This window comes from Phyllostomus discolor, chromosome 15 (genome assembly GCF_004126475.2).
Source record: "Phyllostomus discolor isolate MPI-MPIP mPhyDis1 chromosome 15, mPhyDis1.pri.v3, whole genome shotgun sequence".
Taxonomy (NCBI): Eukaryota; Metazoa; Chordata; class Mammalia; order Chiroptera; family Phyllostomidae; genus Phyllostomus; species Phyllostomus discolor.
The window spans coordinates 4,915,606-4,941,962 of NC_040917.2; the positions used below are offsets into that span (position 1 = coordinate 4,915,606).

Genomic DNA, 26,357 nt, shown 5'->3' on the forward strand with positions numbered 1-26,357 from the left:
CATGTTTACAAGGGAGAAAATGAACATTAGTCTGGCAGAAAGAAGGCAATATTCAGTGAAAACAATAAAATGTAGTTTCAAATGGGGAATAAAAAGAGATTAAAAACTTTCACCTATATGCACAACTGAATTCCTTTCTTCTTAAAAGAATATACACCACAGGAACAAATTTGGAGGACACATGGACAAAAACTAGGGGTGGGGGGTAACGGGGGGAAGGGGGGAAGGTTGGGTGGGTGGGCTGGAATGGGAGTAGGGGGGAGAAAACTGTACTTGAACAATGATTAAAATAAAATTTAAAAAAATAATAAATAAATAAATAAATAAATAAAAAGAATATACACCAAGACTTCCGGCAAGATGGAGGCATAGGTGGACGCACCGTACCTCCACACACAACCAAAATTAGAACAACAACAATTTAGGGGCAGAATAACACCCAGAACTGACAGAGAATTTATCTGAATAGAAGTCGGACAGCCAAGAAGTTGAAGTAGACCCGTATATCCAGACCACTAGGAGGGGCGGAAACAAGCAGCCAGGCGCAGGTTGCAGCACGGTCGCAGCGTGGAGAACAGAAAGCAGTGGGCGCATAAGGCAGCTGGGAGCATGTAAGGCATCCAGGGCATGCAGGATCGCAGCGGGTGGACCCTGAGTACGTGAGCGGCAGCTGGTAGACCCAGTGAGGCGGCGACTATGGACCGGTCAGAGCGCCATTGTTCCCTCCCACCCCCGCCCCCGCCCCCGCCTCCACATACTACGTCACAATCTAGCGACTGGGGTGCCCAGCGCCGATGAACACCTAAGGCTCCGCCCCCCACCATAACAGGAGCGACCAGACCAAAAAACAAAAAGAGAGAGAGAGAAAGACATGTCTCAAACAGAAACACAGATCAATGCCCCAGGGCTCATCCTTTTGAGCAACCAAGAGGTAGCCAATCTATCAGATGCACAGTTCAAAACACTGGTGATCAGGAAGCTCACGGAATTGGTTGATTTTGGGTGCAAATTACATGAAAAAAATGCAGGTTACCATAAAAGAGATGAAGGAAGATGCATGGAGAACTAATAGTGATGGGAAGAAAACTGGGACTCAAAACAATAGAGTGGACCAGAAGGAAGAAAAAAACAACCAAACAGGAAAGAATGAAGAAATAAGAATTCAAAAAAAACGAGGAGAAGCTTAGGAACCTCCAGGACATCTTTAAACGTTCCAACATCCGAATTATAGGAGTACCAGAAGGGGAAGAGGAAAAGCAACAGATTGAACATGTATTCGAACAAATAATAAAGGAGAACTTACCCATTCTGGCAAAGGAAATAGACATCCAGGAAATCCAGGAAGCTCAGAGAGCCCCAAAGAAGTTGGACCCAAGAAGAAACACACCAAGGCACATCACAATTACATTAGCCAAGGTAACAATGAAGGAGAGAATCCTAGAAGCAGCAAAAGATAAGGGGACAGTAACCTACAAAGGAGTTCCCATCAGACTGTCAGCTGATTTCTCAAAAGAGACCTTACAGGCAAGAAGGGGCTGGAAAGAAATATTCCAAGTCATGAAAGACAAGGACCTATATCCCAGATTACTCTATCCAGCAAAGCTTTCATTTAGAAGGGAAGGGCAGATAAAGTGCTTCTCAGATAAGGTCAAGTTAAAGGAGTTCATCATCACCAAGCCCTTATTTTATGAAATGTTAAAAGGACTTATCTAAGAAAAGAAGATAAAGAAAAAACATGTATAGTAAAAGGACAGCAAACTCACAATTATTAACAACCACACCTAAAGCAAAACCAAAAGAAACTAAGCAAACAACTAGAACAGGAACAGAACCACAGAAATGGAGATTACATGGGGGGTTAGCAACAGGGGAGTAGGAGGAGGAGAGGGGGGGAAAGGTACAGAGAATAAGTAGCATACATTGTAGGTTGAAAATAGATAGGGGGAGGGTAAGAATAGTATGGGAAACGTAGAAGCTAAAGAACTTATAAGTATGACACACGGACATGACTAAGGGGGGGGATATGGGTGGGAGAGGGTGTACAGGGTGGAGGGGAATGAAGGGGGGAAATGGGACAACTGTAATAGCATAATCAATACAATATATTTTTAAAAAGTACAAAAAAGAAGATTGGATAATGCCAAAGAAAATCTGTCCCCTCAAGTACGTGTGTTGGCACACAGACAGAGCCATTCTGGAGAGCAACCTAGCAGACTTAGTAATAAGAATGCAGAAAACCAAGCAATCTCACTCTGGGTGTACTTCTCAAACTCTCACAGACCCACAGAGACTCCTAAGAGGATATCTGTTGGAATGGCAAGTTGGAGGCAACCTTGGTCGGGACATGGAGAAGTAAATGCGATGGATGCCCATGTGGAATAATACTCGGTGGTAACCAGACAGACCACTGCGCTGCTGTGCTGCAAGGCTGGAATACTGAGTGAGAAAGTCAGCACTGGTTCAAAGTCACCATGATACTGTTTACATCAGTTAAAAATACACATATACACAAACTAGAGTACAGAGAAACACACAAACACACGGACACATCTGAAACAGGCTACTTATGGAATAGCAAATACATAAAAGGGAAACCTAACAAAACAAGTATAAATAGGAATTTCACGGATAGAATATAAAACTCCTCTGCAGCTGAGGTCCTTCGAAAGCCCACTGCTTCTACGTGTTCCCACATCTTCACTTATCCTTTAGCATAAGATGTGTTGGTTTAAATTAAGTGTCCTCTGTTCTCAGCCTCACTAGGGGATTATCCTCCAGGGGCTTCTAATCGCCCAGCACCCCCAGAACCCTCTCACAAGACTTGCTCGGGGCCAGTGGTCATGGAAACCTTTCTCCTCCGGGAAGAACCACTACCCAAACCCTACTTATCAGGACTCAGCCCGTTACATCCGGAACATCGTGCACGTCCTAGAGCAGGCTCCCCCGACATCTTTTCCGTGAACATGATATTGCTGCTCAGTGCCACAGTCACCCACTGAGCCGTGACATCCCCCCCAAAGGGAAAGCATGTGTTACCTTTCTGATTAAATGGAGAGGGGAAAGTCATAAGTCCCAAATAAGAGAGAGTATTCAAATACTTATATATGATACCCTATGAGAGGAACAGGCCTTACTTACTTGCCCGCACCAGGGATAAAGCGTTTCTCCGCCCCAGTCCCACTAGCGTCAGGGCAGCTGTGCCTCCCACTGATGAGGGCCCTACTGCCCTGTCCCCATTACAGTTCCTCGCTGCTGCACTTCCCACCTCGCACCTACATTTCAGTGGGGGTATCTGCACAGGCTCCAACCAGGATGACCTCAGAGACCCACAGCTGTACCTCCCGTAAAGTGGAAATCACACTCAGTACCAGCTAGGGTTTCTCTCAGTGGTGATCCCAGAGGGACGAAGTCAGAGTCACCTGAGGTCTCTACTCCCCATCCCCACCTGCTGAGCGCCTGTTAATCTGTTTTAACAGAGATCCAGCGCAGCTGGAATTTGAAGAACGACTGCTCAGACTCCGGAGTGCAAAATTAACGCTCACAGTTGTGTAAACAGGCCTCCGGGCTTCCTCACCTGCCCTCGGCACCTGAACTCTCTTTGGCTGAGCACGGTAGGTGCTCACTACCTACCTACGGAATGAGAACGTAAAGTCTGGCAAAACCGCCCTCTGAAATCGACTGTCAAAACGCAAAGTTCTTACTCGGACGTAGCAGTGTGTTTCCCCAGCAAGAAAAGAGGTGTGTGTTCAGGATGCGACGGCCGTTTGCCGAGGGAGGAAGAGATGCTGGCGGGCAGGGGCGGGGTGTGGGCGGCTAGGAAGAGATGCTGGCGGGCAGGGACAGGGTGTGGGCAGCGAAGAAGAGATGCTGGCGGGCAGGGACCGCACGCCGGAGGGCGGGGCTGGATTCAAGCAGGGGAGGGACAGGGTGCCTACGGGCAGGGACCGGTGTCGGCGGGGAAAGGAGCAGCGAGACACGTGGGTACTGCGGGAGCCCACAGGCGCCACGAGGACCTTGCGGGGCGAATCAGGGTGTGAGAGCACCACCAGGCGTCTGGGAGCGCACAGCACGAGTCGGAAAGCACTGCACCCAAGGCCAGCCAGAGTGTTACCGGAGGGCATGCGCTCCTGCTGCGGGGGGGACATGCCGCCGCGTGTGCAGCTCCTCCTCAGGCGCGGGGCGCAGCGGGGAAGTCTCCACAGCGGCCGGCTGAGAGCGGCGCTGGCCAGCGCTGGACAGGCCGCCGAGAGGACCTGACGTTACCACGGAGTGCAGGACGTGGACCGAGGCCCAGCCGGGCCCTCGGTCCGCTGGGATAGGACACCTCAAGGCGCAGAGAGTTTCCGCCGCAACCCAGCCGCTGCGCGGGGCTCCCGCCCTTGGGCTGTGATTGGTTTGTGGGAGCTCTTCACCCTCGAATTGACTGTCGGTCTCAACCAATCGCCTGAGGCTCGCTCCAGAGTTCTCTGGGAGATGTAGTCGGTCGAAAAGGACGTGGGAGAAGGTCCTGGCCGACAAGGCTTCGCTGATCTCCGGGTCCTAGATCCGGAGCTGCGGCCACGTGGCCGTAGCTAGTGTCAGCCACGGCGGAAGCCGACGCTGACCCACCACGGGGTGTGCTGTTCTGTAGACTACCTGGGGCTAGTCGTGGCGCGGTATTGTCTGTGGCTGGGTGAGAGGCATGCTAATGGGCACTAACGGGCAATAAACGTTTATTTGCTCTCACCGTGTGTGGGCCTTGGAGTGCAAATACCACCACCTCTCCGTCGGAGGAACTCAGGACCTAGATGAGACTGATAATTGAGCAGGAAAATAGATAAAAGTCTGTCCACAGTGTGCCAAGGCAGCTGCAGGACCCGGGGTGTTTGGGGGAAGCCTCCGAAAAGAAGCTGGGTCTAAAGCAGCGATTTTCAGCCTTTTTCATCTCATGGCACACATAAACTACTTAATAAAATTCTGTGGCACACCCCAAACTATATATTTTTTTTTACTGACCTGACAAAAGTAGGTATAATTTTGATTCATTCGCACTGGATAGCTATTGTTGTCTTTCTTGGCTGTTGTCATTTTTTAAAATTTGAAAATCTAAGAGAAAAGAGGGCAGGGCCCCTGACTAGGTAGTCAGGTATTTCGTGCTGTAAAAATTGCCGCAGCACACCAGAGGACGATCTCTGGTGTAGAAGGAAAGTGTGTGCCAGGCAAGGCCCTTCCAGCTGGGAGGAGGGTACCCCTTGAGAGAATTTGAAAATACAGGACATCACTGTGGCTGAGTAGGGTAGATGGGAGGAAAAACGAATCTAGAAAAAATAAAATTGAGACCAGATGAAGTACAAGTTTGCATGCCATTCTTATTCTGTATGTAATTATATTTCAATGTCCTAGTCTACAAAACTAACAATAATAACTGCGAGTAGCATTCTTAGCAAAGATGGTCATGCCTGGGGCGGGGCAGGAGAAGGCAGAGTAAGTAGTGGGAGAAAATGAAACAACAGTGTAGGATGAATGAGATGCCCCTTAACAACTGAAGACCCTGATTTTAAGGGCTGGTTTTTAAATTCTCACCAATCTCATAAAGTTTTTTGATTTGTCTCTTGAAAAATAATCTTTCAGCAGCTAGTTGTTTACTATCCCCATCCTAGCAGAAATTCCAGGAACTGTGAATCAGTCTTTGTTTTCAGAAAGTCATCCAAAGTTTACTTCTTGGCTAACACTGACCAAATCCAGTATTTTCTAAGTCATAAAAGGGTAATAAGATTAAAGGAATACATAGTGCCTAAAGGGGCAGTGAGTGCCTGCCTAGTACACAAATTCACAACTTAAATGAGTCCCAATAATTCTGTTACGGGTTGAATCATGTTTCCCAAAAATGGTCTATTGTAGTCCTAAACCCCAGTACTTCTGACGTAAACTTATATGAGGTTATTGTAGATGTAATCAGTTAAGATGAGATCCTACGGCAGTAGAGTGGACCTTTAGTCCAACATGACTGGTATCCTTACAAGAAAAGGAGAGACACAGGAAGAAGCAACCATGTGACAGCAAAGGCAGAGACTGGTATGATGTGCCTGCAAACCAAGGAACCCACAGATTGCCAGCAAACATCAGAAACTAGAAGAGATAAAAAAAAGGATTCTCCCCTGTAGGTTTCAGAGGGAGCATGACCCTGCTGACACCTTGGATTTGGACTTCTGGATTCCAAAACTGTGAGACGATACATTTTTGTTGTTTTAGGCCACCCATTTTGTGGTATTGTGTGACAGTAGCCCTAGGAAATAATACAAATGCATCTGTAGATGGGGTGGGAACAGTGAGGCAAAGCCTCCTTGCTCTCTGTAGGAGAGAGTCTACTGTCTTGCTTGGCTAGCCCATGCCCCATCCTCACCTTCACCCTCACCCTCATTCAGCTCATCCCACACAAACCCACTGTGAAGAGAGAAGACTTCATACAACTGCTTGGTGGTTTGTGGCTTCTTTCCCAGTGAGTTTGTCTTCACTGATCAGTAAACCTCACTATCCAGCTCTCATTGTGGCCAGTAGTAAATTGACATTCCAGCTTTACATGCTATTCTGTGGGCTTGGTTGTGAATGTTAAACCCGTTAGGTTGCCTTTATATCCTGCTGGGTCTGAGCCAGTTCTGGAACAGGTATTTCTACTTCTGGGGCCTGTCGGGGTGACCACTGGCTTTCCCCAGAAGATCTTTGACTTTGCCACAAAGGTGAGCCCACCATCTCCTTTTCTAAAATCCTTTCATAATCTCAAGATTTAGACCCACCCACCCAAAGTCATGTTGTGATTACCCACATGGATTGTACTAAATGAGCTGAGTCTGTTGAGTCTGCAGGATATATACTTGACACCAAATACAAGGTAGTAAAAATGAATGTAAAGGAACTTTGCAGTTCCTTTGTCGCCAGTAGCCCCTGGGAGACCTTGCTCCCCTTTCTGCACTAAGCGAATTACTATCTCTCTTTGTAGGACATGACACCTACTAGGATTAGTTGGCTCAATTTGTGCCACCTGCTCCACTGACTCCAAAAGCATCCTTGTTTTTAAAATTGATCTGAGAGGGAGAGAGGGAGAAACACCAATTTGTTGTTCCACTTATTTATGCATTTAGTGGTTGATTCTTGTATGCACCCTGACTAGGGGTCAAATCATAACCTTGGCGTATCGAGGAGACGCTCTAACCACCTGAGCACCGGCCAGGGCCCCCAGGCATTCTTGATTACCAAAACATCATTCATCTCTGACCTGGTTAATTACACCAGCACCTGAATATAGACATCACTTGACAGAAATGAAATGCAAAAATGGGTTTATCTAATTACATCATAATACCAGGTATCAAAACCAGGTATTGAACACTTACTGTCTTATTGCAATCTCTTATTTAATTTCCATTTTATAAAACAGGATTCATGTACTCGTCCATATTTCAGGGGCAGAAATCAAGCAAGAAGGAAGTATTCCATTGCTCATACAACCTGAGAACAGTGGAGTGGGACCCCAACAGCCCAATCCCAGAGCCTAACACAGTAACTTATGGGTTAAATAAACACCTAATTCCAAATACTATAAACATCCATATTCAGGAAACAATATTTGTGGATTTAATTGGAAGGATTACTTTTAAACCTTTTTAGAAAATCCAAAGTATGGAGTATTTTGTTTATGGGTTTTTCATTTGTTTGTTTTTCAGTTTTGCCTAAGAATACAGCAAAATATTTCTGTTTAATAAACAGGAATGTGGTACTTAATCAGCTTCAGGTGGTGAACTGAGGGCTAAACTGGCTGACCGCTAATCTTACTTTAATAATGAGGTACAAGAAGGAAAGTGTTTTAACACTTTTTAAAGTCTTGTCTTTGAATCCTGCAAATTTACATCATAAACATGGAAGTAAATCAGAAATAATGTTTAAATTGGAAATAGTTCACTGAGAACAAATTCTTTTCTCCAAAAAGAAGTTGATTAATGTTCAATGCTCATTTTTAATGCTTTTGTCCATCAATTGAAACTGCGGGGTTCAGAGCTAGTCACTCCAAGATGCTCTTCTGTGGTATTCGGACTGTTTTGTTTCTGACCCACATACATGTCAGGACAAACCTCTATTTACCAAACATCTTTTCTTCTCGTCATCCTGACATGACCCTTGGGAGCCCCCAAGGCAGCTTCCCTCATCCCCGGCTCAGAATGTCTTGCACGCCCATGTTCCCTTTCTGTCTCTGAACCTCTCGTGCATGTAGGGTCTCTGAACCTCATGTAAGTGTGGTTCCCACACAAGTGTATTAAATTCAGTCATTTCCTATTGCTGATCTGTCTCATGTCTGTCTGATTATCGGACCAGCCAAAAGAACCTTGAGGGCAGGAGAAAGTTTGTTCTTCCCCACAAAACTAAGTTAGTATTTTGCTTTTGTTTTCCTTTAAAGAGCAAGTTTTAAAACAAAGATGACTTAAGAGCATTAAGTGAACTAGCCAGTATTGTTTTCTGGCCCTGTCTGGAAGGGAAGGTCCAATTAAACAATCAAGTTGAAACCTGGAATTGCTATAGTATTTGGGACACAATTCAAAGTCATTAAAAGGTAAGAGTTTTTGGTATATTGGCAATTAAAGATCCGTTGTTGAAATCCTATGATTTGCAGAGTATTTATTTAAGACATATTTATTGACACTGTCATGTGCCCATCACTGAAGTTAAAGTGACGAGACAGGCAGACCCAGGCCCTGCAGCCTAGAGGGCAGGACAAAGGATAATCCTGTTATGATAAAGAAGGGTTAAAATATAACCCCAGACACTGAAATAGAGAACAGGCTGACAGTGACCAGAGGGGAGAGGGGAGGGAATTTCAGGGGAAAAGGGGAAGGGTTTACAGGAACAAGTATAAAGGACACATAGACAAAAACTGGTGGGGGAGGGTATGGAAATGGGAGGGAGGTGGGGAGGACTGGGGGGTGGGCTGGGCTGGGAGTAAAAGACAGAAAACTACTTGAACAACAATGAAAGAAAGGAAGGAAGGGGGGGAGAGAGAGAGGGAGAGAAAGAAAAAGGAAGGAAGGAAGGAAGGAAGGAGAGAGAGGAAGGAAGGGAGGAAGGAAGGAAAAGAAAAGACTAGAAAAGAAAAGAGAAAAAAGAAAAGAAAGGTTAGGGCTATGGAAGGGAATCTTTACAAGCTCATGCTGTTGTTACTGTTGTTTTACAGATGAAAAACCAAAGGCACAGGTTGGCCGGTCACCTTGCCCAGATGGCTCACTTGGTTGGACCATCATCCCACTCATCAAAAGTTGTAGGTTTGAGCCCCAGTCAGGGAACATACCTTGGTTGAGGGTTCCATCCCCGGTGGAGGTGTGTATGGGAGGCAACCAATGGATGTCTGTCTGTCTGTCTCTCTCTCTCTCAAATCAATACACATATCCTCAGGTGAGGATTTAAAAAAAATGTTGGCTGGTCAGAGCGCACTGGTTATTTACAAGTGATTGATCACAGCGAGTCCGAGATTTCTTTATTCCCGCGCCACCCCCACTGCTTCACTTGACTGACCTGGAAGAAAAACACACAAAAGAAGTTAAACAACTTGCCCGAGGTCACACTTCTAAGAGCTGGGCCTCAAACCTGGGAACACTGGAGTCAGTGTTCCTACAGGTGATCACTCACCTGACCCTCCCTGGGAGCAGCTGATCGAAAGAGCCTTTCCCCTGAATAACTGAACACACCTAGTCCCTTGTAGTTCCAACTGTTACTCAGGCTCTCTGGCCTTTGTGAAGTATGCAATGCAATGTGTGTAGCTTACTCCTTTCATAAATGCCTGTGCGTATGCATACTAAACTCTGGTGTTCAGGAGTAATTAAATAAAAATCATGTATAAAGTTAATAAGTGATTCTGTTAATTTTGTTAGACATCCTCATGGAAGTTTTTCAACGTATTCAATGAAAGTATAGATTCTAAAAATTCTTCAGTCATCATGTATAAATTTTATGTTTTGTTAACATGAAATAGAACATACTAAATATTTTATAAAATAAAATGTAATAAGTTCAAGATTGTAACTGGAATAGTTTGTGTGCTTGGATAGGTATGTTTTAAATACCTTCTTGTATAATATGCACCAAATCTAAAAGAAATGTAAAAAATTAGCACATGTTTTGTCTAGTGAAACTTGAAAGTGGGTGCTGTCTTGTTCTGTACAGCCACATGGGGTTCTGCTCCCACCACCCATAAAGTCCAGAGCAGAGGTTTGGTCAAAAAGGAAATGGAGTCTTTTACTTAAAGGCTATACAATTTTGGAAGAATAACGGACTTCTGCCTCAAAGCCTATTCCCTTTAATATTCCCAAAGGCAAATAATCTCTCCACCTCTTGCCAGCTCAGTTCAACGATGTGCCTGGAATCCCTTCTCCCAGTTAAAAAACACTACCCTTTGGGACATACAGACCGCTTAGCTGGCACCCCCGCGCGGTTCAGCTCCAGGCATCTTTTGGCGTCTGTACACACTGGTGTCCTTCTCCGGGCCTGCTGTGCTTTCCTCCGGCTGCTGCCTGCCAGCCCTGCTGCTGCTTCTGGTGCAGGGTGGGGCTTGTAGCCTGGCCACAGGGTCTCCAGGACCTGTGGGACCCTGGTCCCACCCCAGACAAGGATAGTAAGGGGGAGGAAAGAGAGCAAGCTTCTACATGAGCTCCATTTTAAATCTTTTGCCCCCAAATCCTATGTGCCATGGAGTGTCCACCTTGTTAGCCAATTAAGGCTAACGTCAACCACTGGCAGCAGCCCGAGGGCAGGGCGGCTCTGTCCCTCCTCCCACCACCCTGATCTGCAAGAAGGTAGGAGGGGTTGCTAGGCATGCTGGGACACAGTGTCTCTGCCCAGTGGGGCATCACACGAAGATTGTTTACCCTTACCTGGGGGTATGGCACATCCTTCTGTGGCCACCTTGGAGTTTCCTACAACCCTTCACCCTTCTCTGGGGTCACAGGCTCTCACCATCTCAAGATTCCCTCCCCCACTTATGGGAGCACAGCCTCTCGTGGGGGACCAGGGTTCCCCTGCTCCCCAGCGATCTGGCAAGACCCCCCTGTTACAGTCTCAGAAAGCATTCCCACCCTGGCCTGGGCTGCTTTGGTGGTTCAGTGGTGCCCTTCTAATCAGCTTTGTTCATGAGAGTGGTTGAAAAGACTGTGTAATACATGATGTGATTTGTTGCAGTACCTGACGAAAAGCCATTCAGATGGTCCATACTGTTGATGCTCTGACTCTCTGTAACCTCCCTTGTGGGCAATCCTGTCTTTCACCAATAATCAAGGGATGGAGAAGGAGGTCAGAAAGCGAGGCCTGGCTTTGCTGCCACCCCAGTACTTTATAAGCCACATGTCTGATGTTGGAATGTCCTGAGCAGGGTCAACATGCCACAGTTAACCTTCAGCAGAATGATGAACAAGCCAGGGAAAGACAGAAAGTTTAGGGTGGGAGTGTGGTGCCTTTGTTAAGCATTCCCCCAAATAAGCACTCTTTCAGATGGCCTCTCTGTCTGGTGCCCGGGAGAGTTTTACACCCTAGGTCAGCGCACCTTTTTGTGAGATTTAGAATGGCTGGAGAGTGGGCTTGTCTTTTGAAAAGTGGGAGCAGGATGCTTGTACAAGCGAAGTGGCAGAGGAGACCCCATGATAATAGGAAGGAGCACGTATGGAAGTTGAAGATGTAGAAATGCACAGAAGCATCCATTTCTACAAAGCACGTGGGCAGCTTCCCATGCATGGGTGTTCCTGCTGGAAGACCACTCCCCTCAGTCACGTGTCAGTTTGAATTCCTTCCTTCCTTCCTCTCTCCAGCCACTGGCCTGATGGCTCCCACCTTTTCTCATTCCTGTGGGTGCTCCTCAGTGCCATTCCAACTCACACAGACGCACACCACTGTCCCCCCAGTGTTAACTACCCTCCATGTGTGGGTCCTGTGCTAAAGGACGCAGGGGTGAGACACGTGCCTGCCCTGGGTGACCTCAGTCTAGCAGGGGAGGCTGCCCAGCAAAGCAGCACCCCTGGGCAGTGTGTGGGGTGCTCACCGCAGAGGCAGGGCCAAGCTGCACTCGTGGAGGAGATTAAGCCCGTGAAGGCAGGGAGGGAGGGAAGGCCTCACAAAGGAGGAACAGACTTGGAGAAGGGCGACCACCCCAACATGTGAAACAATGACCGGAAGGAAGGGTGACGTTTTGGGAATAACACTGCTCAGGGAATGCTGAGTATGAGATGCATGTAGGAACTGCAGCCAGCCAGGGAGAAGGCAGGTTCCCTGTGGGCTCTCGCTGGCACTCACTGATGTAAAGGCATTTCCCCATATTTGTTGGCCTCTCCCGTTGGTCAGTCACACAGCAGAGAACAGAGGCCCTAGGGTAGAGACTGTTTCAATTGCCTGGAGCAGTGATTCTCAGCCTCCCCACCCCCCACCCCCCACAACACCTTCTGTACCTCTACTGCTAACCAAAGAATGGGCAAAGTGGTTTGGGGTGGGGTCATCAGGAATTCCTTTTTTAAGATTTTTATTTATTTGAAAGGAAGGGAGGGAGAAAGAGAGGGGGAGAAACAGCAATGTGTGGTTGCTTCCTGCATGCCCCCCACTGGGAACCTGGCCCACAGACCAGGCAGGTGCCCTGAATGGGAATCGAACTGGTGACTCTTTGGTTCCTAGGCCCGCACTTAAATCCACTGAGCCACAGCAGCCAGGGCTCATCAAGAATTTTTAAAAACAGGCCCTTGCTGGCATAGCTCAGTGGATTGAGCGCAGGCTGTGAACCAAAGTGTCGCAGGTTCGATTCCCAGCCAGGGCACATACCTGGGTTGCAGGCCACAGCCCCCAGCAACCGCACATTGATGTTTTTCTCTCTCTCTCTCTCTTTCTCCCTCCCTTCCCTCTCTAAAAATAAATAAATAAATCTTTAAAAAAAACTTCAAGAATTTTTAAAAGCATCCTTAGTGAAGCTGATATGCATCTGCAGTTGAGGCACACATGTGGAACATGCTGGAAAAACCCAGTCTAGGAAGAAGATGTTCCTGGCAATGCTTCAGGGAGAGGCCCTGCAAATTCCAGAGCAGGGATTTTTTTTTATAGCTCTGTAAGCACTCAAAAGAGCCTGCAGAAAGCATGCAGCCCACAGGGAAGGCAGTTCTGGCAAGTGTGGCCGTTCTTGGTTTTGCCAGGGGTCACTCAGGTCATCTCAAAATAATAGAATTAAATGTAGACCATAATACCATTTTCTTGTTCATAGCGAGTATTCAAAAGTTCTCTTTTCCCTCTACAGCTACTACAGGGGTGGACAAAAGTAGGTGTGGAGTTGTGAATAGACAAAAGTCTATTATTATATTATCACCATGTTATTTATTTGTGTACATAATGAAGGCCAGCAATTTGAACATTTAGGAGATTGTCCCTAAGGGCACTGTGCCACTGTGACATTCTTTTGAGTTAATCAAGTTACTGTTACAAACATAACCTTTTTCCATAGAAACAACTGGGAGCCTCCTTTTGCCCGCCTCCGCGTACTTAAATAGAGAAGCTTTCTCCATCCCTGGTAGCTGGCCTTGTAAAAAACACACATCGAGTGTTTATCAGCACAGCTGCCACTTTGGCTTCTTAGAAGCCCCAGCCACACACCAGGACTTGTAGGTGTGGCCTGGAGGACCCCCCAAGCATTTCGTGTGCCTTTGGGGAAGCCTGCCCTGCTGAGGGGACAACAGGGAAAGACTTTCAGGCTCTGGGGGTCTTTGGTGGGGGCTTCTCACTGACAAGTCTCAACATCTCCAGCTCCCACCTTAAGAATGACATCTGTTAGTTAAGTATTAAGTTATTAATTAATGAATCCAAATGGGGAGAAAAAAAAAACACTGCATCCTTTGTGCTCCCACCAGAAATACAAAAGCACCTTGGACAGACAGTGCAGTCACTGCGTGTGCTGCCGGGCATATGATAAAGCTTGTGGACAGCTGGGCACACTCAATGCCTTCTTGTCAGATAATATGGGAAACTGGGTGCATGTGTCATCTTGGTAACAATTAGCAAGTTCCTAAAATACAAGTTTCTGACTCGGTGGCATTTAGATTTATCTGCTTTCACTTCAAAGCTGTAGAGAGTGCCTGTCCGACTTCTTATTTCACCAGCACACAGGGACTAGGGACACGGCAGGAAAGAGACCAAGTCACTGCCAGGCATTTCTGTGTGACTGACCAGATGGCGCCAGCGTTTGCCTATCCGCTCATGTCCTGCTAGCCTGTCCAGTGAGAGCTTCTCTAATTCTTTTATACTTTTGATTACCAGTGACCCTTTCCTTTACCTCTGATCCAGTGGTTTTCAACTGGGGTTATGAGAATCCTCCATAGAGCTCTAAAATAATGCAAATGTCCAGGTCTTAACTCAGACCTCCACCACCTAAAATTTGGGCTAAGGTTCCATATGCACACATTTTTGAAATACCTGCTGGGGATTACGGAGTGATTTCCTAGGTTAAAAAGTCCTTCCTCACCCATCCATTACTCACCTCTAATTCAGTCAACCTTCACTCCTCACCCCCAGTTGACCCCTACCCAACAAGCCAGTCTAGAATTCTTTAAGGGAGCTGAACACTAACCCAAATGAGAGTTTTTAAATATGATGGAATATGTAAGTGAAGAAGTGTGTGCTTAACCAAAGAAACTGGTTATTGTTTGAAAAAATAAGCATGGATTCTTTTTCTTTTACAAATTAAGTTTAATTGATAATTCAGCTTCAGAAATAAAAATAACTTCTAAAATGAGAGTATAAACATGTTTATTAAGTGTTTTTCAGAGTTTATCTCCTTTCTTCATTTATTAGCAGACAGATTACTCATCTATTCTCTTGCCCAAATCTACAGATTAATAGATTACTGATCTATTCTCTTGCCCAAATATTATAAAGAAATTTAAGTTTTAGGTAGATGAGCTCCCTGTACCCATCCTAAAATGCTGCAAGTCCCCCCAGTGGCCTCAAAGAAAGAACAACTTCCCAATTTTTCCTTAATGTCTACAGCTGGAATATAGCACCTGCGTGAAGTGAAACAGGGAGGCAGATTTCATCTAAACACCACCCAAAGTGTTCGCCACTCAACATAAGGACTTGGGCATTTCAGAAATTTTCTAACTACCAAATACTTAATAAAATGAAGCAAATTAAATGAAATTTATAAAGGTCGAAGATTCTAAATGGGCCAATGTAGTAAAAGTATGAAATTACCTGACAGTTATGAATGGAACATATCACATTTCCAGCTGTTGGTGGAAATCCATAAAAATCTGAGAAAACAGACTGTGAGTAACAAGCACATTGCTGCTTTTCTAGTAACACTTGAATAGCTGCTTGCAACTGTTTTTTGTTTGTTTACAATCCATTTCCTGATCATTAAGGACTCAGATAGAAACAGAATTACTGCTTTATTCTCCACAAGCTGTCTACAAGACAGAAACAGAGGGGGGAGTCGTAGCACATGGCAGCTCAAGCACTGGAGCAAACGGACATCCGAGAGATCAGACGAGGCTGGGAGCACGTGTGGCATCCTCTGTAACGGGTTTCAGGTGTGGACGGTGCCAGGCACAGCGCTCGTCGGATCAGCATGCAAACACAGCAGTGACCACGCGTCCAGTGCTGGCAAAAGCATCTAGTCATTCCTACTACACAAAATAAACCTGCCCAAAATTTCTAACAGCTCTGCAATTTGAGAACTTATCTCTGCTGCTGCTAAGAATAAGTCCTTCCCTACTAACTCCTTCTCCAGGTAAGAAAACCAAAGGCATAAAGAAGTTTGGCCTGGTGAGTAATCGATCAGGGTGCTGGTTTCTGACCCATCTCCTGTTAGGGACTATTACTACAAACACCTGTTTATTTCCAGACAGCGCATGTACCTGCAGTCATTTCTCGAGAACCTGTACTAATAAGCAAAGGCACAGAAACCTGAAATCAATACTTAATTCTAAAAATCTCGTTCTACCTAATGATTCCATCTTCCTCTCTGGCAATCAGACTGGCTGCTGTGTTTCCTGAGGTCTCTACTTTAGAGGATGAATAAGGCATCGAAATCCACTAACTGGACTGCAGACTCCTAAACAACAAAGAGTTGACTATAATCTCTATTTAAACTTTAAGTACTAAAGATATTTCCAATAGCCTGGTTCTATTCCCTGGAAGTCCTACCTCACAATATTAAATTCAGCTAAAGAGACAATAGTACCATTTATACTTAAATATGGCTAATCTTTGGATAAGCAAGAAAGTAAAACACTGATATCCCAAACATATTTCCCTGGTGAAAATCACATAAGCATATTAGATACAAGAATATTTTTAAAGATATCAAACATTTATTTACCAATATTTTTTCCTGGTCTTAAATCTTGGGTATTTTGGAATTTCCCATCTTACACTTTGTTCCTGTCCCTAGCTCCTCCTAAGTTTATACTACTCAAGTAATTTGCTTTGTTTTATCAAAGAAACAAACAAAAAAACGCTGATATTTCATTGCATGTAGCTAACAATTCAGAAATAAAGAATCCTATTTATGAAGCACACTGCGTCCTAAGCCGTAGAAACTGAACTTCAGCGGTGTGACATTGCCGGCCATTACTGAGCGGGTAAGCCTTTCCCTTCACCAACGAGGCTGATCAGTTTCCACTGCGTGGGCGGGGCCGGGAGCGGCCGAGCTGGCGGTGTCGGCTTACAGGTCACTCTCGCCATAGAGCGCGGAGGAGAAGGCAGCGTAGTCCAGCGCGCCGGGCACCGAGCCCGGGCCCTTGTAGGCGGGCATGCGGCTCAGGCAGTACTGCGCCTGATCCGGGGGCAGCTCGCGCCGCAGCTCCTCCGCCAAGATGTAGGGCTGCAAGAGACGGGGTTTCCCGGTCAGTGCAGGGAAGCCTGCAGCGGCCTGCTGCTTCTGCTGCCGCTGCCGCCGCCACGCGGGGGCATCGGGTGTGGAAAGCAGCGGGAGCCTACAGCCCACCCAGCTTCCTCACCCTGAGCCTCCGTGGAGGGGAGGAGGAGTGAATACCGGGACCCCGCGCATGGGCGGCATGTGATGTTTGTGACTTGTGCGTTAGAATGGGGAGCCGTTTCCTGCTGGGCTTACTAAAATACGAGAAACAGGCTGCAATGGAGAAAACCTCTCTCTAAAATAAAAACAGGCATTCAAAAATGGAGTCTTGTTTTAAAAATGTCACATGCCCAACAGGAAATAGAGTAATTCTGGTAAAACGGACTGGCTGGTAAGAGTCACAATAAATGAATAGTAAATGCCATACTGTGGTTTATAAAAGGGTTTTGGGGACTTCGATGAGCGATGGCTTATTACCTCCTAGGCCAGGTGGGCTGTCTCCCCTCCACCTCCTCCCCATGAGAAAGGATTCATTTTAAAATAAACATTCCTCTTTTTATGATACTTTACCTTCTCTGATGGTATAAGGGAATAGCACCACCCTGCTAGTATGAGCTATTACCCATCTCCCTTTTCGTCTCACCCAAAACACTGGGTGAAAGGATCCAAATACCTCAAACTGACTTTGTAGCTGCTGAGATCTTTTTTGTTTGGAGGATGATACAAAACTTCTAGGCTTTCAATTAAACTCCTACTTACTTTCTACACTATATGTAGTGAAAAGCTTGCCAGTTTTTTAACCGCTGGACAACTCTAGTGTGTGGGCACAAAGTTAGGGTCATTGATCCTTAAGAGAAGGTCCCGGTTCCGTAACGTCTCAATTGTGTTTCTTCTGAGTCTTATCTACCAACTCAGAATGCAAAATGGGGTGGAACCAGTAAAACACACACAGACACACACACACACAAAACTATAAAATACACACTTGGTTCCTCCCATAAACTCACTGTGAGGCCCAAGCCCAAATTTTGGGAGAATGTCTATGTTTTTCTGGTCTGGGCAAACCACCACTGTTTCCCTGCCGCTTTCTGAGTGCAGTGCTGCTGCGGAACAACAGGCACTGGTGTCGAATGGGTTTTATGTGCAAAGCTGTTCCTGTGCTCATTATGAGAATGCAGTGGGCTGGTGCAAGTGCAGAGGAAAGAAAACCTGTCTGTGCAGACCTTATCAGATGCCAGGATGCGGAAGGAGGCGATGACCTGCTCAGCTGTGTCGGTGTCGGCCGTCTCTCTGGTCATGAAGTCGATGAAGGACTGGAAGGTGACGGTGCCCTGTCCGTTGGGATCCACCAGGGTCATGATGCGGGCAAATTCGGCCTCACCCTATGGCAGGGTTGCAAAGGAACATTTACTTCAAGAGCTCACAACGACGGACAGAACTATTCTCTGGCTCTTCCCTACTGCCTGCATGTTCCTTAGTGTGTGAGAATGTAAGTATTCCTGCATCCCCTTCAGTCCCTGGAACAATTCCCAGCATGACCCAGGTTCTCCATCCAATGGCTGTAACAGTTGCTCTGGCTGCAAGCCAGAAGCTCCTGAATGTCAGACTTCCTTCCGCCCTGGGACCCATTGTTCTCCAGGCCTAAATAGAAGAAGAGGAATTCAGGGAGCGAGTTGGGCCTTTTCTAGACATCTGAGAAGAGCAACATGCTAAATAGAAGACAGTTCAGAAGAAGGCTCTTGTGACTGTTATTTTCAAGGTCTGAAAGGCAGCTCATGTTGAAAATACACAACAGTGGGTAACATAGAAGTGAGGTGAGTGGTACCATCACAGCCCACAGGGAAATGTAAGACTTTCTTAGTGACTTATTACTAAAACCTTTTAACCTTGTAAAATATTAGATGAAACACCACTTGAAAATCATCAGGATACTATAAGCCACTGACCATGCACTTTAAATGGGTTAACTGTATAGTATGTGAATTATATCTTAATAAAGCTGTTAAAAATGATCAGGAAAGTTTATGTTCTCTTCCTTCGCTAAAAAATACCTGACTGCCCTGGCCAGGTAACTCAGTTGCTTAGAGCATTGTCCTGATAAGCCAAGGTTGCAGGTTCAATTCCCCAGTCGGGGCATATATAAGAATCAATCAATGAATGCATCAATAAGTGGAACAACAGATTGATGTTTTTGTACCTCCCTCCTTCCTCCCTCCCTCCCTCTAAAATCAATTTTTAAAAATCTGATGAATTACTAAATAAAAACATATGTTCTAGTTCTGTGAAGTTACTTTATATAGTAGCAATCAATCTTCAAAAATATTATCCTAGTCAATGACATTGGACCAAACCCAAATGTGCTACTGTCCTTTGCGGTGGCCACCTCCTATAAAAAACCCAAGTTCAATAAAATATCCAACCTTAGTGAAATTTCCACTTCTGCCTTACCAAATCATAGCCCATGGAAATCAGGCAGGCTCTGAAATCCTCATGATCCATCAGGCCATTCTTCCTCTGCCAACAAATAGAAACAACAAGCTGAGACTTAAAGGCAAATGAGCAACTGTACTTGATCCAGGGGACAAAACCCAGGGAGACGGGACACCAGGAGTTTTGCCAAGAAACTGTAAAGGTCACCACTGACTAACAGGAAGACTGGAGCCAACACAGAGATGTTACAAAATGAATTCTGAAGAAGAGAGAAGGGAGATAGACAACAGACTGAAAAGAAAAAAGACCACGCATTCGAGAATGCAACGGAAGGACATACTCAGTGCCATGGAAAATGACCTAGTCAGGAGCTGACCACTGCTACCCACCGATGACAGAGCATACCCTACACCACTCTCAGGCCCTGGGCTGGGATGGAGTGGCCCTTCCATGTGGCAAACTTGGCCTTGGCCCTGATCCTGTGAAGGTCTACACAGAGCAACTCGCAGAGAGGTCAAGTGGACAATGGCTCTCCTGGTGGAGTAAACACCGGGCAGGATGCACGATGGCCTAGGTTCTAGTGACACAGGTGTCCACCCAAGCCCTGGGTGTGATGTGGAGCACAGGCTGCGCTGAAGACTACCTCGAGGGTTTTGAGAGGACAGTTAAGGTGCCAGCACCAAATATAAAACTAAAGATAAGAAAACATTTTTATTATTAGCCAAGCCAATTAATAAGGAGAGGTTCTTTTCTGGTATTTTCATAGTCCCAAAAGCTCACATCAGAGGTTCCTTTTTCTGCGAATGTCCGTTCTCACACCTCCGTGATCAGCCCCGAGTCACCCCCTGCCCCTCTCAGCTGTGGTCTCCAAAGCGATGCTTCCCACTGTGGACACTCCTCCCTCTCCACCGCCTCCCTCCGGCTCTCCTGCCTCCTTTTGTCGGGGTTAATTCCCTGGGACCTGGGCCTTCTCTCTTCTTACTCTCTAGACCTTCTCTTGCCAGAGATGACTGTTAGGTGTCAGCCCTGAAGCCCAGAACGGGATGCCTCACTGCGCAGGGCGGCTCCAGTTCAGCCAGCACCCTTTTCTTGTGTTCTCAAGGCTCAGAGTTTCCAGGTCATTTTTAATCTTTCCCTTTCCCGCAGCAACCTGTCGCTAAATTGTCAGATTTCTGTGATAACTGATCTGCCTGTTCTCTTCTCTTCATTCCCAGCACTCCTGCCCCTCAGCTGGGAAGTTCATGTTCCTCTTCCCTCACATCTGACCCTCTGCTCACTTTCTCTCCCCTCCCCCATCCCAGCAGCCCCTCTTACCCATCAGGCACATTCTTCTGAAGCCAGCTCCTTTAGACCTACCACGCCTCCTCTCTACAGCTCCAGCAACAGACCTGCAGGCCACAGGCTTGGGCCTCTGCTATTCCTGTCTCTCCTTTTTAATGGGAAGGGGAAGTCAAGGGAATTGTGTTCCTGATACCTCTCCCCACAGCTTCCAGCAAACTCTGTTGCCCTCCAAGACACGTAATGCTTAACATTTAATTTAAACAAATGTTCCAACTTAGAAGGCTCTGCATCAGCCTCTTTGGACTTTTGTTACAAAGGACAGTCTCATTTTCTTGGATTCAAATGAAGATGTGTTTTTAATGGGACGTGGCCCAAATGAGCGAGAGCTGCCCAACAAGCCCAGAAGGGTTTGTTCAGGAACAAGGACCAATATTTCCCACCACGGACACCTGAATGGCAATGAATGAAGTCAGGGCAGTCCCACAGCAGGTTTCCACACTGAGAAGCCGAAACCAGGCCAATGTCCATCTCTGCATCCACATGTAATTCCTTATTCAGGCCTCAGCCCCCAGTCAGAAGTCTACCATCTAGGATCTCTAATGGGTCTGCCTTTGGCTGGGCCTGCGTACAAGCATCTTAACCACTTACTGATATTTGTAAATCATTAGCAGGATCCCACACAAAGTAATGGTATGTCCTTTTTTTCCATATCTCTAACAAACGGAATGTGGCCTTTATGATAAACAAACTGGGAATTTTCTTATAGATAATTGGTGATAGTCAATATTGAAATCAAAGTACACTTAACACTTTATAAATGATCACCATTTTGTTGGTGCATTTTCATTAAAACATTTCAAGAGCCCATTTTGTTAATTAAAAAGAAAATTAAGTGTTATGTGTCACAAGAATGGGTTATATTTCTATCATGTACTTTGTCTAAATAGTTACTTGGGAAAACTACCTCAGAGGTTTATATTAGGTGACCTAAATCCAACAACCACATTTTGTAAAGGGTAAATGTTCACACAGAGCCTTCACTAGCTTTGCTGCCAAGTACAGAGGGATTTATGGAGTCACCTGCACACAACAGCGCACAATCCTGGATGTCTGTCACCTGGGCAACATCAGCGCTTAGCACACTCCACTGTGGTGTCAGCTTCCCTTTGGTGCTAATCATCCTCTGTCCCCGTAACCTTCTTGGGGCATTAAGACTTAAACTAATAACATGGGTATTATCTTAAACATATTTGAATGTCTCTGGGGCTGCTTTTCAAAGAACTGGATGGGGACGTACCCGGTCAAAGTGGTTGAAGGAGGCTCTGAACTCGTTCATCTGCTCTTGGGTGATGCCCTTGGCGTCCCTCGTCAGGATCTGCGTCTCCACCTCGTTGATGGTTCTGGCGATGGTCGTCAGCAGCAGCTCCCATCCGACACGGATGTGCTGCCAGGAAAAAGGAACGATCAGCAACAGGGGCCCCCAGCACATCCATCTCGTCCAAAGGGGGATAAGTAGGGCTTACTACAGACTTTCTACACTGTTTTACTCCACTTTTGGTGAGATTCTGCAGTGGGAAATACTCAGAAGCAAGGCCAGGGTTCTAACAGTGACCATTGACACTTTTTAAACAAAATGCACAGTGCTCAATCTCCTTGTCACTAGAAATATCTTTCCATTTCCAAAGTAGCAGGAGGGGCCCTTGGTTATATCCACTGGTGCCCAGGGAGACCAAACTGGGTCAAACCGATAGACATGTAATTTCTGGTCATCTCCCTGAAGCTGTGCAATGACTTCCTGCTGTGATGATGTTCCTGAATATGTCATTATGCAGTGCTTGTTGTAGTTCACAAACCTTTTCCCAAGTGGTGATGGAAAGATCCCTACCTTCCTTACCTGCAGAACTTAACAGGGTCAAACAAGACAGGTGTGGGAGAAAACACCCCAAGTGAGGCGGTCACAATCAGGAACAGTGGCACAGGTGTGCGTGGTGACTGTACCTCCATGGTATAGTTCGTGTGCCTGTTGTCGAAGACCAGGGCCTCCTGGATGAGCTGGTGGTCTCCCTCGAGCTTGTCAATGTTGTTCTTGTAGTTGATGATGTTGTGCTCGTACTGCTTCAGCTGATTCATCTGGTCCTCCAGGGATGCTGTGATCTGGATGGAGCTCCGGGCAATCTCCTGATGCAAAGCACAGGGGACACATGGGTGAGTGGGAGTCAGCATGCCCACTCTGCTCTGGATGCTATGCCAGCAGCAGCCAACATTGCTTCACTATCTCAGATAACGTAGGAAAACAGAAAGTGCCACGGAACAGAACTAGCTCTAGTTCTGGTCCATCTAGAAAATGAGAAAAATAATCAACTAGGATCAAGAAAAACAAAGGAAGAGGAGTAAGAAATGGTCCACTCCAGCCTCAGTGCAGAGGAGGTGGCTCCCAGCCACAGGGTCCCTGGATCGGCAGCGCCAGCAGCTACCGTGCCGGCAGCTGCATTGCTGGTCAGGGCAATGGTGCAGTCTTGGGGTGAAAGGATCCATTCCAGCTTCAGAGGTGCTCCTCTCAGAAGAAAGTTAACACTTCATCACCAAAAGGGAGGTTGGGTGAAAAAGAAGGGGGCCACTACACGTCTCCTGGCTGTTCCTGGTGATAAAACGAACCCAGAAAGCAGTGCTGTTCAAAGATCACTTTGCCTCACTTAAAGTTCTGAAAATGCAAAGTGTTTGTGACCCTTCACATGCCCCTCCTCCTGAGGGGCAGGGGGGTGGGGTGGCTGACAGCCTAGATCCTGCGGAGGTTAAACCGAGAAAAAGCCCTGTGGTTGTTTTTAATGACGAAGTGAAGGGGTGGCAGCAAAAACAACCTCGTCCCTGTGAGCGTGCCACGCCCTGCGACGCCCACGGGCGCACCAGCTGCAGAAGCCTGGGGACAACCAGAGCTATGGCACGAGAGGCACCACAGCTGTGTCAGCTCTGGGACTGGCTTCCAAGTCGGAGAAAACTCTCTGAGGGCTCCAGCCTACCTCCATCTTGTTCTGGATCCAGGGCCCGATGGCGTTGGCCTGGGCGGCGAACTGGCGCCGCAGGCGCTCGTTGGCGTGCTGGCGGGCCAGCTCCTCCTGCAGGGACTGATCCCGGATGGGCACCAGCTGCTTCACCTGTCAGGGCCAAGGGCAACAGGGGTTAGAGGCCAGCTTTGGTCCAGTGGGGGTGACCAAAGGATGGAGTGATGGTCCAAAGAGTGGGGATGGCAGGGGGTGAGGATGGGGGAGGAGGAGGGAAGGGTGCGGGACAAAAGGAGAGGAAGAAGTGTGGGAGTCCCAACTCTAGGACAGTCCACTCTAGCTTTGAGGGCCACCCAGTGCCACCCAGTGCCTGCTTAAGGCTGGGTGTGTCTGTGATGGGGACACGGAAATCCCTCTCAGCTGCAGCTCTCACCCCACAAGCCCAGGTCCAGAGTACAACACAGGATTTGTGAACTTGAATGAGGGAAAACTGGCATCTTTATTTTCATTCCCTAATGGAAAGTTAGTACTTCCTTGGATTATGAATGTTGGCAGCAAGTCCACAGTAGGGTTTGGCAATACTGTGACTTTATTGCAACAGAAATCACAGACATTCTTATGTAACATTGGTGATCACCCGCCTCTCCAAACACGGCTGCTTCAGCGCCCTTAGACCCGCCCTTAGATCTTGGTTTTAATGTGTTAGTAGGAAGCCCATATATTACTACATCCCACCTTTAAAACATATTTTAATGACTATAGTTTAATGTAATTTTTTTCTGTTGTAGCCTTTGATTATTTATTCGAATTTACAAATAACATTATTATGAAACATTAATGTGAGAAAGAAGAATTAATTGGTTGCCTATCAGGAAGGATCCACAGGCTTCCCCAGACAGTGAAAGGGTCCAAGACAGACCAAGCCCAGGACCCTGGCTCAGTCCTGTGGGATGCTGGTGCCAGGAAGGCACTGCGCCCACCTGCCCCTGAGTGTCCACCCACTTATGCCCCAAGATGTGCACTTTAACGCTATCCTCCATTCTCTCTGAATCAATGGACAGAAGAGCTGCTTCAGAAGTCTTTTTTGTGTCTCCTACAAAACTGCCGCTGAAGACATTATTCAGCTTCCCTTTCACAGAAGTCCTTGCGGCCAATCCGCTTTATGACTTAGTGAATGGAGAGGAGTTTGTCTCCCTGGAAGAAGTATGATTTCCCTTTTTTCAAGGAATCTACCTAGCTGGACATGTTCCCTTTTCTCTTGGCTGTCAGAAGACCGGGGCTGACTCCCCAGGGTCCCCTTCCCATGCCTGGTTTTCCCTTTTGCATCATTTGTAACTACACAACTACTGTGTGTGTGTTTTCACAGCAAGCACTCCTGGCCATGGGACTCACTCCCTAACGACTGTGTGAGCCCATAGATGATTATGCTGTAACCTTAACCATGAAAACTAGTCTTTCTTAAGAAGGGACTACAGGCTCAAATGAACTCATTTTCACGATCATTGAATTTTTCTTTTAATCTTCATGGGAGGACATTTTTTTTTCATTGCTCTTAGAGACAGAGGGAGAGATTGAAACATTAATGTGAGAAAGAAGAATCAATTTGTTGCTTCCTGTACATGCCCAGACGAGGGGTATTGGTGCCTGGACTGAGAATCATATACATCTGGACCCAGATGTGACCAGGGGTCACATGCACCTGAGCCCAGACTGGGGATTGAACCTGCACCCTAGGAATCTACCCTGACTGGGAATCAAACCTGCAGCCTTTTGGTTATGGGACAATGCTCCAACCAACCGAGCCACACCGGCCAGGGCCAGATACGGTTTTCTAAGCAATTCTTCTGAATTGAAAATTCACACACATTTGCGACATGTTTATCCCATATTCTAAAAATTCGTTAATGGAACACTACAGGCAAGATGATGCCACCAAATCTTCAGCTGGGGATTTAAACATGGTTTCCCTTATGGTATCAGTATCATAACCTTTACAGATTTTGCCAGCATTTATAAGACTTTCTAGAAGAAAAATCATCTCTCCTTTCCTCACAAACCACGGAAGTTGCTGAATAGAATCTAAGAATTTAAGATATTTTGTCTGTGAAATTTGGGGTAAATGAAGCAAAATCAGGCAGTCACTCTAACCCCCCAGGGTCTTTATGACTGCCCTCAGCCTTGGCTTCACAAAGGGCCCAGCCCCTGTTTGTTACCTACCTTCTCCCACTTGTTCCGGAGCTCGTCCATGGTGACCGTGCTGTAGGGGTTGCTGGAGCTGACCCTGATGTTGTAGCTCTGGATCACCTTCTCCACCTCATTCTGGATGGCCATGATGGACTGCCGCTCACCGTCGGCCTCCGGCAGCGTGGCCTTGAACTGCTCGTGGGCAGTGATCAAGCTCTAACCAGGGACACGAGAGGGGAAACGGATCTCACTTATGTGAACCTCACAGCCTTCCACATTCCCATCTGCATGTGGATAAAAGCCTCTGTAACTACACAAACCTCTGGAGAAAAACAAGTTCTGGATGTTTTGCAAAAGCTATTTTGTGCACAAAAGTCAAGTTCCTTGAAATGGAACAAAAGGTATCAGGATGACTATTGAATTGATGGCTATAAATACAAAGTCTTCAAAAAACAATGTTTTCTTTTTTTAAAAAAAGTCTTATTTGCTTTCATTATTTTCAATCCTCAGCTATTGTTTAGGCCATACTCTCCACTGAGGAGCAGAACTTAACTTCGCTGCCCTTTCTAGTGACAGTTTTACCTTTAAAGTCCTACAAAATAACCCAG

The 26,357-nt window shown here is 46.5% G+C and overlaps 2 protein-coding genes across 4 annotated transcripts in view; both read right to left on the reverse strand.

The window, feature by feature from the left end:
* Nucleotides 1–4,348, reverse strand: part of MTR (5-methyltetrahydrofolate-homocysteine methyltransferase) — a 91,710-nt gene extending 87,362 nt beyond the window's left edge. The window contains exon 1 of one of the 2 annotated variants that reach the window (XM_028531218.2): nt 4,112–4,348. In XM_028531218.2, the coding sequence (XP_028387019.1) occupies nt 4,112–4,145 (34 nt within the window). In that variant the 5' untranslated portion in view covers nt 4,146–4,348. The remainder of the gene's footprint in view (nt 1–4,111) is intronic. The other variant, XM_028531219.2, reaches the window with a different exon arrangement.
* An 11,058-nt stretch (nt 4,349–15,406) lies between these two features.
* The window catches only part of ACTN2 (actinin alpha 2), a 65,575-nt gene continuing 54,624 nt past the window's right edge, over nt 15,407–26,357 (reverse strand). For both annotated transcript variants that reach the window (XM_028531310.2, XM_036016195.1), the window contains 7 exons: nt 25,783–25,965; nt 23,584–23,718; nt 22,565–22,744; nt 21,864–22,010; nt 19,304–19,369; nt 18,079–18,237; nt 15,407–16,861 (listed from right to left, as the gene is read on the reverse strand). In XM_028531310.2, the coding sequence (XP_028387111.1) occupies nt 16,703–16,861; nt 18,079–18,237; nt 19,304–19,369; nt 21,864–22,010; nt 22,565–22,744; nt 23,584–23,718; nt 25,783–25,965 (1,029 nt within the window). In that variant the 3' untranslated portion in view covers nt 15,407–16,702. The remainder of the gene's footprint in view (nt 16,862–18,078; nt 18,238–19,303; nt 19,370–21,863; nt 22,011–22,564; nt 22,745–23,583; nt 23,719–25,782; nt 25,966–26,357) is intronic.